The sequence below is a fragment of the Mchenga conophoros genome, linkage group LG11 (assembly GCF_057382185.1).
Source record: "Mchenga conophoros isolate Kocher_MC1m ecotype Shallow Benthic linkage group LG11, M_conophoros_male_GT1.1, whole genome shotgun sequence".
NCBI lineage: Eukaryota > Metazoa > Chordata > Actinopteri > Cichliformes > Cichlidae > Mchenga > Mchenga conophoros.
Window position 1 is genome coordinate 37,238,489 of NC_140536.1, and position 17,446 is coordinate 37,255,934.

At 39.6% G+C, this 17,446-nt stretch overlaps 1 protein-coding gene and 1 long non-coding RNA gene across 3 annotated transcripts; both read left to right on the plus strand.

Moving 5' to 3' along the window:
• Positions 1-6,144: 6,144 nt before the first annotated feature.
• On the plus strand, positions 6,145-11,428 carry LOC146564971 (uncharacterized). The gene is made up of 4 exons (XR_014894474.1): positions 6,145-6,250; positions 9,976-10,071; positions 10,175-10,200; positions 10,772-11,428. It is a non-coding gene; the product is annotated as an uncharacterized LOC146564971 (long non-coding RNA).
• Positions 11,429-11,733: 305 nt separating this feature from the next.
• Positions 11,734-16,846, plus strand: LOC146564972 (uncharacterized). 2 transcript variants are annotated; one of them, XM_085292789.1, is made up of 6 exons: positions 11,734-11,814; positions 12,935-13,692; positions 13,776-13,852; positions 14,827-15,018; positions 15,112-15,137; positions 15,436-16,846. In XM_085292789.1, exons 3-6 carry the CDS (start codon positions 13,795-13,797, stop codon positions 15,502-15,504), a joined length of 345 nt encoding a protein of 114 aa, XP_085148915.1. In that variant the 5' UTR covers positions 11,734-11,814; positions 12,935-13,692; positions 13,776-13,794; the 3' UTR covers positions 15,505-16,846. The 2 variants fall into 2 exon arrangements, with proteins under 2 accessions (XP_085148915.1, XP_085148916.1); XM_085292790.1 differs by lacking the exon at positions 11,734-11,814 and having other exon boundaries at positions 12,499-13,692; positions 14,827-14,891; positions 14,940-15,018.
• The last annotated feature ends 600 nt before the right edge of the window (positions 16,847-17,446 follow it).

Here is a 17,446-nt window from a genome sequence, read left to right on the forward strand (position 1 = left end):
CAAATTTTGATTACATGCCATTTGCACAGTGTTGAATGGACTATAGCCAAATTCTCCAAAAAAAAAGTTTGATATGATTTTATTTCAAAATTCAAGTCTGACTTCCTTCAATTAGCTTCAGTGGCTAAGCTACAGACAAACTTACACTATTGGGCTTAGTGGTCGATTTGTGCCCATTGAAACCCATTATAAACGCTATTTTTCACTGCAAATTAATTACGGTCAAAGGGATCGTAGATGTTTAACTTTCATTTTCATTTTGCAGGACGGGCCTTACAGTTGTAATTTTTTTATTTGTCCACCGGGTGGCGCCCTTGCTCCACATTTGACCCCGGGCTGGAAAACAGCGGGCTGCTTAGATAGACCTGCGGGAAATGAAGCCTCATTTCCGGCGTGCAGCAGCGGCTTCGCCCGCTGATCGGGCGGGACCATTTTTTGGTCCCTAGGACTGTGAGAGGGTGCTTTTTTTTTTTTTTTTTTTTTTTTAGTCAACAGGAAATGACGTATTTGTTGTCACGTGGTATCGGGCGTGTGTACTGGAAAAACGGGTCCCCGGTGATCGTGCCCCGGTAATCGTCGCGACTTACCCCGGCAAGATGCACTTATTTCGGCCTAGAGGAGGAGCATTTGCCGCCTGGAGACCATTTTCTGGTCCTGAAAAAAAAAAAAAAAAAAAAAGGCGATCGAAATGAATGTTGGTGCCAATCTTTAGTCCATCTAAAGGCCTAATTATAATAACAATTGAATATTACCTCAAATGTTTTTTTTGGAAAATATTCAAGTTTTATGTTTTTTGGGGCAAAAAAAGCAGTGCGCTCATGTGACGAAACCGGGATATAAAGGGTTAAAATCCGCGAAATGTAATTAAAACTTGACATGAATATTTCAAGGAGAAGTAGGTCTAAAAGATTGGCTAATTTAAAGTGGAATAAAATATTAATATATAAATTTTTTATAGCACTTTTTTGGGCGTGGTCGATTTGTGGCTCTAAGCCCAATAGTGTATGCATTTTTCTAGGACCCTGAGAAACACTTAAAGAGGAATTTCTACAACACATTTTTCCACTGAGGACCAATCTCGTCGCACCTGATTGGCTCAGCAGTTCTTGGTTGATCGAGTCCTGAACCAGCTCCACTTTTAACCTGTACACACCTAAATGCATATCTGTGATAATGTGATACGTCTCACCGCTGAAACCACCACTAATATAGGAGCACGCGTAGGAGTCCTGTCACACCCCCAAACTCAAGGTGGTGAAAGAGAATTATTTAAAAAAGCCACGTGTGTGGGATTACTTTAGTTTTTGAGCAGGTGAAACTCAGGCCTTGGTTTCCAGCCTCAAGTTGGAGTGCAGTTGACATATGCAGTGTAATGATTGGGGTGTCCGATCTTTAATATGTTAAAAAAAGTAGCTTTATAATCTATCCTGGACTCAGAACTGTGCAAAGATGGGACTGGAGTCATCCACACTGGTGTTCAGGTCTCATCTTCTCATATCTGAGTCTTCGTCAGCATCTCAGTAAAACTGTCCACTCGACGCACAAACCAAAGCACCTGTCCAGTTACCGGAGCCTAGGTGTCTCTTCATTGTTCCTGTTTAAACAGGTTCCACATATAACATTTGGTGCCACTAAAGACCAGGATGAAGGACGTCACTCTTCTACACATCCAGCTGACCAATGTCAGCCAGGGCACAGTGTTTATGCTGCAGCATCCTGCATGGGCATGGTAGGGCAGGGAGGCCAAAGCCTTAGTGGCAAATATAAATCGTTGCACATTCAGTGCCAGGTTTTGTACAAATGGACAAACTCTTCTTGGCCCTTGGAGGTTGGGTCTATGGGGTCCGAAACAGCAAAGGTTCTGTCCGGTTCAAAGCTACTCTGCGTCTTTGTTGGAGCTGCTGCTCCTCCTGAGCATCCACAAGCAAAATCCTCAATTATTAGGTCCGCCTACTAAAGCTCGGATATTCCTGTGATGAGGTTGTTGTGAAGTAACTCAAGAGACGTGTTCCTGACATTTAAACTACATTTTTATTAATGAAGAAGCAGAAAAAGCTTCCCATAACCTGCTGCAGTAGCCTCGATGTGAATCAGCGTCTTACACATCGAGGCAGTGACTCTGCCTCGATGTGTAGATATGATATGAAGACTGTGAGAAATTATGTTGAACGTATTCTGGAAACAAGTTCAGAGTTTTAACCTTGATGCTGTAACATTTTAAAACTTGTTTTATTAGTTTGAATCTTTTAACTTTATGCATCAAGCAAACATTTAATTATATGCAACATTCTCTGACTGGAAGAAATTAGTTTAACATTTAAACCTATTTTCTGCACATTCCAGCGCATAAAATAAAATATTTTTTGTGTTTACACTCTTTCAAATAGATGCAAGTAAAACACAGCAGAAAATAAATAAAGTCAAAGACTCAGCGGTCCTGTTGCTCTGTTTTCACCTGTAAAGCAGGAGTGAGGTAGGAGAGCAGGCAGTAGTCTGCTCTGTGTTTCGCTCTGGTCCTTGAAGGTTTTTCCAGCTTGTGGCAGCACTACACCAGCTTCTTACTACATTCTCACTTCTGTTTCGTCTCTTTTGACTTTGACTCTACATTTTTAGTTGATCCTGAGTGCTCACTTACTTTCTTATTGCGGTTTTCAGCTACACGCAACTTGTGAGAAAGACGCTGGTTGCCATTTTCACTTTGTTTGTATGAGTCACCATGAAGGTATCAGTCTGCTGCTTCGCTACGAGCTGCTCTCCCCCCTGAACGGTGCAGACTTCCTTTGTTCTTCCTTAGTCTGGGGAAGCTCTTGTTGCGCCTGATCATTGCTGACTTCCATACTTTCACTTTCACTTTATTGCTAAAGCACAGCTGACCAACATGCTGTACAAAACAATAGAAAAGAATTAAACAATAAACCGGCTATAAGTTAATACATAGGAGCTAAAGAAACAAACAGTGCAGGTACATACAAAAGGTAAACGTTTAAGACGGATGACAAGTCACTGGGTTAAAAGCCAAGCTCAGACATTAGAAGAGGCAAGACCATTACGAGACTTAAAACAAATAAAGGAATTATAAATGGATTCAAACTTGAACGGGAAGCCAGTGAAGGGACACTGACACCGGGATTAGGAGCTCTCATTTGCTTTTACTGGCTACACATTGTGCAGCAGTGTTTTGTAGCAGCTGTAGACGTGAGAGGGAGGCCGGGCTCATTCCACTCAAAGCACAAATACAATAATCCAGGCGAGAGGTGATAAATGCGTGGATCAGTCTCAAGACTGTGGAGATGAGAACGTTATGGTCCACCGTGTTAAAAGCAGCTGTTAGATCTAAAAACACTGTTCCCTGAATCCACGGCTAAAAATAAGTCCTTAAAAAGCCTTAAAAGAGCAGATTCAGTGCTGTGGTGTGTTTTAAACCCAGACTGGGACACGTCCAAAATGTTAGACTTATCAGGATGCCCTTCAGCTGGGTGTAAACAGTTTGTTCCAAGTTGGAGATCGGCCTGTAGTTAGACAAAGTGGAAGGGTCAAAGGTCAGGTGTGTCGAACAAGGGTTGCATCACAGCATGTTTGAAACCTGGCCTCAGGTTTCACGTACCTGCGGTGCTCTCTGGTCTGCGCTGACTGCTCAGCTCCTCCTCGTAGTTGGTGACACTTTCTTCAAAGGTGTGTGAGAGGCACGCTCGTCAGCATCAGCACCCGCATCTATAAGCACTCAGAGGAACACATACGCACACATCCACCTGAGCAGCTGCTACAGCACCGCTCGCCCGCGGTGACGAGGGAGACACTCCTCCTCTGATGAGGAATTCAATTCAATTTTATTTACACAGCGCCAAATCACAACAACAGTCTCCTCAAGGTGCTTTATATTGTACAGTACATCCTACAATTATACATACAGAGAAAAACCCAACAATCATATGACCCCCTATGAGCAGCACTTTGGCGACAGTGGGAAGGAAAAACTCCCTTTTAACAGGAAGAAACCTCCAGCAGAACCAGGCTCAGGGAGGGGCGGGGCCATCTACTGTGATTGGTTGGGGTGAGAGAAGGAAGACAGGATAAAGACATGCTGTGGAAGAGAGACAGAGATTAATAACAGATATGATTCAGTGCAGAGACAATTTCAACCCTTAGAATGAAATTCTTCACTGCTGGTTGTTTTTATGTCGCCTGTATTGAACAACATGGTCGGAACACACAGTTAATTTTAGTTAGTTTTGTGAACACTTGTTAGGTTTTGTATTGTTGATTGTCATTTATGCTTAGAAATATCTACTTATATAGAGTTTTATAATTAGTTTTAGATTGGTAGAGGTTTGATCCTTGATAGTCTGCAAACTTTGTGTGTATTCCAGAGCACTCTGGGAGCATGGGAGAGGTCGTACCTTGTCTCATTGTTTTATGGTAGGATAAATGTATCAAAGGTCGTGTCCAAATTCATGGGCTGCATCCTCCTGAGGACCCGGCCTTCGCGGTCTACGTGGGCCGGGTCCTCAGAAGGTCAGGTAGGCCGGAAGTAAACGGCCGTGAAATTGGACGGTCTAGCCTTCAGATTAGCGTCACCGCTGTCTCGGTGGAGTTTAATAAACTCAGCCGTCTGCTCCTTGCTATCTAAAATATAACAGGACACTGGCGTAAATTCTCGACTGTCTCATACTTCTGTTTAGTCAGTTTTCTGTTTGACGTTTAGTCAGCTGTGTAAAAACCAAGGAAGAACCCACCTGGGGGATTAATAACGTTTTATTTAATCTAATAATCTAATAACTTTAATCTCAGCCAAACCGATTTACTCATGAACAAACAAAACACTGAAAAAAGCCCAACAATAACATTTTTAGGTTGTCTAAGTGACTTATATATCACGTTTAACCCGCATCAGTAACCCTCGAGCTCCCGGCTAGCTATCGAGCTGGTGGGTAACAGACGTCTCCGAAAACGTCGAAGCACTTTTGCAAAGATGCGATATCTTGATAAACCGAGCAGATATTTGATGTTTACACAACTACTTTCTCACCTGAAAATGTGTTAAAATTTTATGTTGTGACCCACAAAGATTAGTAAGAGTAATTTTAAAACTTAGTAGCGGCCGCCATTGTTGAAAACTGGAATTGGCTGGGCCGCGCTATGAATTCTGGGATATGGTGGGCCACGACGGACACACCCGACCCATCCTTCAAATTCGGGGAAAAGGAGGACGCATTTGTCGGCTACATTCGGAGGAGTCTACGAATTTGGACAGCCTTCGGCGCGTCGCTGTGACGTAATCGGTCTACAAATGTGACCTCGGGAGGATGCAGCCCATGAATTTGGACACGACATATATCCGTTTTAGTCCAAGTGCCTTTTGTTTAGATGAACTGCTGGACTTCCAGACCAGCAGGTTTAGGGAAGTCATTTATGGGGACACACACACACACACACACACACACACACACACACACACAGGCAAGGCACTCTTTGTTTGTATGTAGACGTCATATGTTAATGCACCTATGCATATTCATGTAACCTCAATAAAAGAGCAGTGTTACGGGGGAGCGGACGAGAGCAACTGGGGCCAAGCGAAGGAACGGCGTTTGTCCGGTTCTCTCCCGTGCACGAGAAACATGAAGAACTTTGCCTACTTCGTGTCTTGCTTGCTGTGTAATTATATTGTCTTCAACGTTCCAGTGAATAGGTTCAAGCTACAAACCTATCAACACTCATAACAGTTTTACTTAGTTTTCCTTTTTTCGCAAAGTCTCGTTTTTATTTCCGTTAACGAAAATGTTTTTTCACTTCTAGTTTTCGTTATTTCGTTAGTTTTCGTTAACGATAACCTTGGTCGGAACACACTGGGGTAAAATAAGACGCATACATTTTCAACTTTTTCATATATTTCTGAGGTTTTTTTTTTTAATAAATTTGGCCTTTTCTCTTCACTGACCTTCAGTTCCTTCTTATAGATTTATTAGAAAATTGTGAAAAAAACAGTTTTTGTGAAATTTTACTCTCCTCATCCAGGCTCAAACTTTTTTCTTTGTTTTTTTCAGTGGCCTCACCTTAAAAAGCCTGTTGTGTCCGACTCACAAAGCTGAGGCTCGTTAAAGGCTGTAAGTTTTCTCTCGTTTGGAGAGTTTCCATTTAGACACTCCCCCTCTCTCTCTGTCTGTCTCAGTCAGTTTGTGTCTCTCGTCCAGGATGAATGTGTTGCTCTCCGTCTCTCTCTGGCTTGCTCTGATCATGTCGTCCTGTTGTGGTGAGTGACCTATGACCTTTGACACATCTGTGTTATAAATATTCAGGCTAAACCTACTTTTGCACTCTAAAGGCGCTACTGGTCGATCTGATATTGATCGAGAGAGCCATGAAAGTTTTGTGTGTTTCATTCTTTCAGTTACAGGTTGAAGAGTCACTGAGTTTTTTGTTTGTCTGATAGACTAAAAATTACTAAACAAAACTGTAATCGATGACATGTCTTTATAAACTGCTTCTTTATAAACTGGCCTTTGAACTGAAAGCAGAAGCGACCACGAGACTCACGGTTGTTGACGTCTTTCTCTAGAAACCCGGTCATTTCAAAGGACTCAGCTACTTTACTTGTCATGTTGTGTTTGTGGGTTTTAGACTAGTTTAGGACATCGTCCTGGAAATACTCGAGTAGCATAAAATATAATCCTGTTCACATGTTTGTGATTTTATTGTTTCATCAGAAAGCTGGGAGACAAAACAACGTCATTGTAGCAGGCTCGTTAGGAAAAGGATCCAATGCTTCTGTAATATCCACAAACTGAAGTTTTTCCATGTTTTACAAAAATCTGTTAGAATAAAATCTGAGGTTCACTGTAACTTGTGCTTAAAATATATTGGAATATAAAATTATAGATACAAACAAGCACAATGCAGGCGTCGGTTTAAAACTAGGAACAAACTAAAGACAGCATAATGTGTCTGCCTGAAAACAAAAATGTTGCTGCAGATATGACTGCAGTCACGCCTCAGACACTTTGCATTGCATTGTGGGTGTGTGATGTGGACGTGGGTTTACCTTTAGATGTGAAGAAGACAGGAAATGAGGCTAAACTGTAGCTCTGTGGGTATAACATGCAGACACTGTGAAATAATCTGGCCTAGTTATACAGTGCATCTGGAAAGAACAGCACATCACAGACCGGCCTGTGAATGTTGCTCAGAACATGTGCACAGATGCTCACCATCCAACCTGATGGAGCCTGGCAGAACGTCTGCCCCAAACTTCTCTGTGTCAGAGTTTAAGGTGAAAATGAATTTGATCTATTATGGAATAAGACTGTAACAATACACATGAATATGTAATGCAGCAGGTAAAGACGGTGTTGAACTCGTCTTCTATTTGCTCAGTAAATATATTTCTAAAGGCGCTACTGGTTGGTAACAACCCATCCAATCCACTCCAGCGAGATCGTGGATTTCATCTGGTGTTACTCACTGTCAAGCATTTTCTGGCTTCTCTGCAGCTTAACTCCCCCATGAGGGAGAGCACTGAGAGGAAATGTTTTGAATTTCACTTCTTTATTTGTTGGCACGAGCTCAAAAGCTACAAACATTATTCCCAGAAACTTGTGCATCCTTGTATTCACGCAGCAGGCTGTGTTGGGTGTTTTGGTCGTGAGCTGGCACAGAAACGTTTTAGGAAGTGGGGAGATGAACCTGGAGCATGAAGCAACTGCTGGGCTTCCAGTAAAGTTAGCAACAAATAAGCCAAGGTCTTGACCAGATGGGTTAAAATTGTGCAAGAATAAGATTTTGAATAGTAAAAGTCCTCTATTGAAGATAAATATAACATATACACATCCATGGTGTGCCCTGTGTCTCACAACAGACCTCAGAATTATTTCCCTGCTTAAGAAAAAACACTTTACAGCATCTAACCAAGTGAAGAAGACTCAGTGGGATGTCACTGTCAAACCCTCATGGTACTCCTGAGCAAGAAGGCCGGAGTAGACTTCACCAGAAAACATCTAAAGCTGCACAAAGAACAAAATAACAGAATAAATGAAACCGAGGTTGACGTCTATCAGAAGGAGAAACAGCTCTGAAGCACATGGGCTCTCTAATATGATGGAGACAATATTACTGCAGGGCTGCCAGTGGCTCGGGGTCACTGGTGTTTATTACTTCAACCAGGGAGGTTCTGGTTTTGGTAGCATTTGCATGCATTTGTCATTCTTCTAGTGTGTTGTCTGTGAAACGCCAAGACTGACATGATGAATTCATTAAATACATAATTAAATAATTAATTAAATGTGTCATGCATATTTATTTAATTATTTCCAATTGTAATTAATTATTTATTTATTTCACATTTTATTTCTTTATTTCACATTTTAATTAATTATTTCTTTATTTCACATTTTAATTAATTATTTCTTTATTTCACATTTTATTTATTTATTTCACATTTTAATTAATTATTTCTTTATTTCACATTTTAATTAATTATTTCTTTATTTCACATTTTATTTATTTATTTCACATTTTAATTAATTATTTATTTATTTCACATTTTATTTCTTTATTTCACATTTTAATTAATTATTTCTTTATTTCACATTTTAATTAATTATTTCTTTATTTCACATTTTATTTCTTTATTTCACATTTTATTTCTTTATTTCACATTTTAATTAATTATTTCTTTATTTCACATTTTAATTAATTATTTCTTTATTTCACATTTTATTTCTTTATTTCACATTTTATTTCTTTATTTCACATTTTAATTAATTATTTCTTTATTTCACATTTTAATTAATTATTTCTTTATTTCACATTTTATTTCTTTATTTCACATTTTAATTAATTATTTATTTATTTCACATTTTATTTATTTATTTCACATTTTAATTAATTATTTATTTATTTCACATTTTATTTATTTATTTCACATTTTATTTCTTTATTTCACATTTTAATTAATTATTTCTTTATTTCACATTTTATTTCTTTATTTCACATTTTAATTAATTATTTATTTCACATTTTAATTAATTATTTAATGGTGTATTTCATTGATTCATTATGTCAGTCTTGGCGTTCCATAGCTGTTATGTTGATGATCCATTCAAACTCTGCTCACAAAGTCTTCAAGGTCAACTTTATGATTTTATGTATGGAAAATTGACAAAATGCCCAATAGTGTGGGTGCATCATCAACATGTAGGAAGTACCATATAAAGATTTAGTCACCTTTGACCTCTGACCTCTTCTTCAAGGCCAAAACAATAATAATAATACTGAGGGAAATATACATTTCCTCAGGGGTTCAATATTACATCATGTATATTCTCATATTTATAATTATATATTACATAGAGCTATTTAAACTTGCTTCTTTTTCTGTTTGTATTGACAACATACAGACATGTTGGAAATTTATAGATACACATTCTGTATATCGTGTCCCTTTGGACCTCTGACCTCTCCTTCAAGGTCAAAATGAGGTCAAAGTTTTTTAAAATGTCTTTAAAAGTACGATTAAAATTCTGCTACCTTTGCTTGCGTGGCCAAGATTTAGGACATGATACTGAATACAAACAAAGATAACAATTTGTGAAATACAGTACTCCCCTCAAAGCAGATACGGCCCAGAGCCGGCGCGTGCAGATGAACTGTGACGTGTACGGAGCGAGGGATCGGACAGACCTTCATGGTGCAAACGCGTAACGATCCAAAGACACTGAAGAGTTTCTCAAAGCAAAGGAGTTGATTTTCTTCAACATGGGAGCGCGCTGTGGTCAGCTGCAGTAAAAGCACAGCATTTGGTAAAAACCATGAAAACGCTCGTGATTCCTAAACAGCTCAAACATCTCCATGAAAGTTGAATGGATTGTTTTAAAGTCTTTTAAAGTTTAGCACAGCCGCTGTTAGCAAGAGGAAAACGGCCTCCTTTAAATCCCAGCTGCTCACATGTTGTTGATGTTTGCGCTTCATTTTCCTCCACAGGACACGAGACGGAAGAGCTGACCACCGATCACACAGTCACACAGCCGACAGACTACGACTACAACGACCACACCTTTGATTACTCCAGCTTCCCCGGTAACAGCAGAGACCCACGCAAACACACAAACTCTGTTTAGTAACTGAGACTTGATGGCACTACCATCAGCATCTGTGCTTTTCTGTGTCTTTGTGTTTTCAGAGGTACAGCTTATGATCCCAAACAAGGTGAGCGCTTTAAAAAAAAGGTTTTATGTCCATGTATGTTCAGACACATTGTTAACGGACAAATTCACAATATTTAACTCACATTTATATATATGCTGTATTCTGTTTATTAGTGTTTTCTGACATTTTGTGTTTATCCTGGTCGAGGGTTCAAATAATAAATTCTAGTGAGCCAAAAATTTGGGCTTCAGATATTTTTTTCTACTCTTTTCTCGATGACATCATAGAATAAGTCTAATGTGGCTGTGTTCTGTTTTCAGTGAGACACAAAAAGCAATAAAATCTTTATTATCCATAAATCATCCTTAAAGTAAATGTTAGTCAACATTATTAAACTTTAAGAGAAGTTGCTCCTTTTAACATTTTAAATATTAATTAAAATACATGTTGATAGTGAGTACTGATTACTTATTGTTGATTATGTTAATTCCACAGCTTTAAAGGTTCAGAGCTGATACGTTTAAATTTTAGTCTGGATAAAAATAATAAAGTTCATAAATGTGGATCCGTGTCAAACATCACATATCAAAGTAGCTGTTTTTGCTTCTGTGAACCATGTGGCTTCTCTCAGGGCTCAGGGATTGGCCAGCTGAACCTGGTACTCCTGCTGGGATTGGTGATTCTTCACGCCTGGAATTGATTGGTGGGCGGAGCCAAGGACGAGCTATCATTTGATGATTTCTGAACTCACTTCCTGTTATGCATCTGCAACTTTCAGCTTCTTCTTTCACATCTCTGCACCTCGATTAACCGCAGCGGGGTTTCCTCCCGGAGGCCAGAGGAAGTCAAGCTTCCCCATTTTTTAAATTTAAGTTTCATTTTAATAAAAGCAGTTTTTTTTAAAGCAATAGATCCTGTATCACTCTCAACACTGGCATCATTAGTGTAGTCCAATCATCTTTATGCTCGCCTCCTTTGAGCCAATCAGCCTCCGCTCTGCACAGTTTAAATTTCAGTGCTCTTCCTTCATTCTCCCTCTCCGACTCTCCTTTCTAAAAACCCGCCTCCCTCCTCCCCACCCCGCTGAGTCACTCGAGCTCCGTCCAAGCCTCAGGGTTCACCTTCACCACCACCAGCGTCTGACTCTGATGGGCCACCAGCAGCCATCGGAGTCCAGTCACCAAATAGATTCATTAAAATAAATTTCTTTCTCAATAAATGATGTTCAATTCTTCTGAAATGTTCTCTCTTTATTGAAATAAAATACAAAACACGAGGTTGGTGTCACACGTTTGTGATGGCGTAAATAAATGTTTTAAGTCTGAAAGGGAGCCGGTGGAATTTATCACTTATTAAAGTTTATTAAGACGCACATGAAGAAGTACAAACAGGCTGTCTACAGCCTCATTAGCTGTAAGTATGTGCACATAATATAATAATGATAATAATAGTCATATCCAGATGAGCAGAGTGGGAATCCTCTCTGTACATAATGTTTTTCCCCTCTGCTCATCCTGTGTTTTCTTCAAACAGTAGCAGCGTTTCCACTTATATCCTGTTGGCCAACAACGCCGGACGCCGTCATCGGCACCGTGGGCCTGATCAACCTGGTCCTTGATTATCTGCATCCTTGATTTCATGCACTTCCTGACTCAGCCCTCCACATTTATCCAGGTTTGCTGGCTCTAAGTGAACTCCGGCTTGTGCCCATAAAAGGTTAATATGTAATAAGCTCAAATTTCAACAGTACAAAATGCAGTGAGTAGTTGATCCTTACACATCAAACTAAGACAACAGTCTGCTTTGGTGATGGGAGGGTCATCGGCCGTCTTTTGCTCTAATCGGAAACTCTTTGAATCTCTGTGGATCTCCTCACTGAGATCCGCAGCAGACTTTGAGAGTATATAAATATGTGAAAGTGACAAATCTGTGTAACGTGTCCTACAGCATCACTGACCCCCGGTCCCGGCTTGTGACTGATGCTGTAAATAGCGAGCAGGTTAGGGTTTTTCACAGGAGTCAGGGGCAGAGCCAACAAACCGTGCACATCTCTTCTTCACAGCAAGTGTTTGTGCAGCATGTGGCAGACACTTCAACAAGTTCGAAGGAGCTGCACATCTTACCTTTGATGTAAGAGTGTTACAACAAAAGGCGCAGTCCGGCGGTTCCCTCGCGCCTTCCTGTTCATGAGGTCATCTTTCACACACTTTAAAGAGTCACTTTGACTCACGAGCAGATAAACCAACACAGAAAGTCAGACAACGTTTTAGTTTTGACAGTAACATCAGAAACAGAAAGCCCCGAGCTTTAAATTTAAAAGAAAATTATAACACTAATAATAAAATGAATCTTTCTTTGCCCATGTGACAGATCTACACTTCATTAAATGTTGCAGTTTTTTAGTTTTGCTATCAGATAAATACATTCAAATCTAGTCGGCTCAGCCCTCACAGACGAGTTTACGGTGAGTAACAGCAGCTTAGTTCCAGTGAGCACAAGAACCGAGTGAAGTTTTACTAAGTTAAATGGAAAATTAAATATCCATCCATCCATCTTCATCCGCTTTATCTCCGGCTCCCTTCTCCCATCAGTCGCGAACAAGACCCCGAGATACTTGAACTCCTCCACTTGGGGCAGGAACTCATCCCCGACCCGGAGTGGGCACTCCGCCCTTTTCCGGCTGAGAACCAAAAATCTGAAGGAGAAATAAATCTGTGCATTCACAGAAATACGAGCTGTTAACTGCTTATGGTAACTGAACAAACATGCAGACTTCTGTGTTTCTTGTGCACAGGTCGTGCTGGTCTTGCACATAGCAACAGTTTAGCAGCCACATGTCCTCTCTCCACTTAAAGTCAAGATACGTGTGAAAACCACCAAACCCTCTATGCACAGTGACAGTGCATCTACTTACGCTACTTTCTCTGGTAGTCAGCAAGCGTATATGCAGGTATGAACACTCTTTGGCTGAAAGAAAAAAGAAAAGCAAAGAAAGAAAATGATTTTAAAGCAGAGTTTTTTCTAATTAATATTTAATTCATTGCTTATATTCCTTTCTTATACATTTTATCCTCATCTGCTGTTAGTTGCTGGTGTGGACTGCAGAAACACAGACGTTGGTGTGAGTTGAGTGACCATGAGGGAGATAGTCGGGACAACAAATGTGTGAAACAATATGACCTCCTCAGAGTATCAGTGAGCTTTCACTGGACAAACAACTGGAATCATGTCCTGCAGCTGCTGATGTTTTTGCTTCTGTCGTCTGCAGCTTTGTGCAACGCTGCTTCTGGGAGCATTTTTATTGGCTCTCTTCCACAGCATGTCTTGTTTGTATGTCTGTTCACAATAGTCTAGTATGAATGCCTGTTGGGTAGATTTTCATCTTTAGTAAAAGCTGTACGACTCATGAAAACACTTAAATTTATGCCTTTTTCACATAAGCAGCGGGGCAGATTGGGGTCCAATTCTGGCCCCCGAGCCTTATGTTTGATGTAACTGTCACATCTAGAAAGTGTTTGGCTCACCTAACGAGTCCGGGCTTGCTGATAACAGGTAAACTCGTTTCGTGGGAAAATAAAGTTTTTGTTTAAAGTGTCAGAGGACTCAGATCTCATTCCCACGCTCTCTCTCTGCAGTTTGTGTCTCTCGTCCAGGATGAACCCGTTACTGTCCGCCTGTCTCTGGCTGACTCTGAGCGTGTTAGTCTGCTGTGGTGAGTGAACTGCAACCAGAACCTTAGATGTTATAAATTATAAATTAATGTTATAAATGTGTCTTTGTGAATAGGAGATTTTTAAAAAAAGTGTTTGTTCTTTGTTTGCACAGTCATCCGTCGCTGTAACGCGGTCTCGCGGATTTTTTTTGTGTGTGTGCGCGTGCAACTTTCCATGTTTAGGCTATTTTTTTGTTTTTTTGTTCTTTTTTTTTAAACCCCGCATTGTGTTCTGCGTCCTGATTGGCTGCGGACCGTTATAAATAATCGTGCCGTGTCTCCTGTGCAGTACAGAATGCGTTCAGCTTGTCAAATTTACATAAATCTTCCCTCGCTGGCAGCGTGACTCTGAAGTGCTGCACTGTATGTTTGTAAGTTTTCTCCACCAAACACAACAATGTCGATGAAACGTTTTGCAGCGTCAGAGGCTCCTGCGGGTGACTTTGATTCTATAACACTGGACTTATTTGTTTCTACGAAGGTTTGAACTTTGAGAGTTTAAACAAGAGAGAAAAGTGTGTAAATGTTCATGCCTGTCTGAGAAAAGTGTATAAAGTGTGTGGTTTGGGGGGTTACAGTCTTAAAACGTCTATAACAATTGGAAAAAAATTAAGTTGGCTGCTTCGCGGATTTCGCTGGTTATTAATGGGATGTCCTGATGTGGCGCACAGGTCACGGCCTCGCCTTCAAACCGAAAGCAAAACTGACAGCCTTTTTTTTTTCTGACCAATTAGCTCCAAACATCCAAAGACTTCAGACTGTTCAGATGACCTTTATTTTCCAAAGCTGTTAAAAAGCTTCATATTAATTAAATAAAATATTAATCCAGGGTAATACTATATTTAATAATATTTATTACATATACAGAATGAATTATAATTGGGTTGTTTTATAAAGGGTGTGTATGTGTATGTCAGCCAACTTCTGTCAGCTTACGTGCTTTTTATTTTGTTTCTGCTGAATTTTTATCACAGAAAACAGTGAAAAAGAAGACTGGGACCATTATGACCTCACAGAGTTTAACTGGACCGACTATACTGACTTCAACTTGATGGATTACAATGACTTCAACTTGACCGACCCTGTCGACTTCAACTTGACGGACCTTGACTACAGCTATGACTATATCGAATTCAGCACTGACCTTGTCCACACTTCTTTTAAAGGTAACAGCAGCGCACCAACACAGCACAGACACTTTGTCTATTATTGGTACTTTGGTACTGATGCCAGTATCTGTGCTTTCTCCTGTCTTTTAGAGGATGAGTCCAATTTCAGGAACAAGGTGAGAAATCCTGTTTTTTTGGGTTTTTTTTTAGACGTGTCAGTAAAGGACAGATTTATAGTTTTAACTTAAAACAAGAAAATATTTATTTATTGATTCTGCTTTTCTGTATTTTCCGTCACATACTGTCTGTCACTCTAACACAGCCACAGTTTCAAAGACAGTGTTTGCAAAACAAATCCAGATCTCACATGATGGCATCATGAGTCACAAAAGAAGCTGCTAGCATACAACATTTCACCTTTTTTGTGCCAGATAAACATGCATGTATGTGTGTCTGTGTCGTTCACTCTCTCAGGCCTCAGGGATTGGTCAGCTGAAGCTCGTGTTCCTGCTGGGATTGGCTGTCCTTCAGATGTGGAATTGACAAAGATCATGGTGACGATAACACGGTCATCAATGATTCGTTTTAGTTAAAATTACATTACAACATAATGTCACGTTTTGCTGTAATGACATAGGACCGAAAATGGAACAAAAACCAACATCGTCCACTTATTGGCTAAAACTGTAATAAAATATCTGCGGACAAAAAAAACAAACCAACAAAACTTTTTTGACAACATTTGATTCATGGAGTCATTGTTTGCGGTTCCTCTATCCGGTCGTTAAGTCTGACGTCACTAGCCGTGTCTGGGCCTAAACTCCGCTGCAGGTCCATATATCAAACGATCACTATGGCATTACTGAGAGTTAAAAACTGTCTAAAGTCTTTCATCTTTAATAAAATGATCAGCATTCTGCTCTACCAGGTGTAACAATTGAGTTTAACATCCAGGCATCCATGAAAACGGCCATTTAACAGAGTTAGAAGTTAGCAGGGAGTTAGCTCGCTAGCTTCTATCTAAATACAATATAGCATGTCCTGACTGCGGGGTTTTGGAAACAAATTAAAACGTACAGCTCTGTTATCACTTCCAGCATAAATGAAGACAGAAAACTAAACAGCAGTGACGTTTGTAGGGTTACTGAAGTTGGGCTAGCTGGTATATAATGATGTGCTACGTGACCGCTAGCGACACAGCTATGTTAGCATAATATAAACAAGCTAACTTTTTTTCCACTCGATAAAAGTTACCGTGAGTGTTCTCGGTGGTCAGGAACAAATGTAATCGCATGGCAGGATGCTGTAAAAGGACCAAACTTCAGCCAGGAGAACAACTGAGATAATCCATCCACAATACGAGGTTAGTCATTCATATACTGCTGCATGGGCTGGGCTGTAGTTACATCCTAAGGTTTTAAAAACTGAGCTTAAATAAATGATTAGCGGTAATAAAAGCCGAGGGAGGTCAACAGTGATCACTGACTGTTTTAGGAGCTTTTTGAGATCAAATAGAAGAAAATACATAACATTAAACATGTTAACAACACAAAAGCCATAAACGCAGACTACTTTAGGCCCGGAAGTAGGATTCGTCGTGTCATCACTTAACGACCGGATAGGTCACTAGTGCATCTTTCTATGGTCACGTCTTCTTTCATCTTATTATGAAAGCTGAGTTCTTCTCAGGTTCAGTCTCGTATATTTGTGTTTTAGATTTTTAACTAAATGAGAAATTTAGTTATAAAAGAATGTTTGAATAAAAACGCACACTGATAAAAATATTTGCTGTGACTTTTTAATGATTACTTCATGCAGCTAATTTTAATTAGCTTTGGTCCTTCACAGAAACTCTTTAATAAAATATTTGATTTATTCATTACAATCTGTGCAATCTTCTATTTAGGTAGTGCTATTTATTACCCATATTTACTTCTTTACAAGGAAAATATACATCTTTCAATACAAAACTATCATAATTTAAATTTTAATCATTGAATCATTGAATCATTGCCTCTGAAATGCCTCAATGCAATTGTGTAAGTCATTTAAAGCGCAGCAATGTGAAAGACTTGAATAGTGACAAACAAAGGTGTACATAGTTATTAATCTGAATGATGTTTAAGCGTTCACATTATTGTTATCCTGCTTCACGTTTTTGTCAAGTTATTCGGCGCTTCTGTACAGCAGGAGTTTTTAGGGATGATGTAACTCAACAGGTTACAGAGGCAGGATGATAATCAAAATCTTAGCATACTGTACGTAAAAGGTCAAATGAGTGCATTCATGAGGCTAAGTACTCCTTCTTTGATTGTAATCATGTCTGTGCCACTTTGTATCTGTGGGTTTGTGATGTTGTTACGTTCCCGTAAAAGGGTCCAGGCGATGAGGGGGGGAAGTAACAAAAAGTGTCCGGGTCAGAAAAAGGAGTCAAGGAGGCAAAAAGGTTAAATTAAATAGTTTTATTAAAGTAGCTCAACTAAAA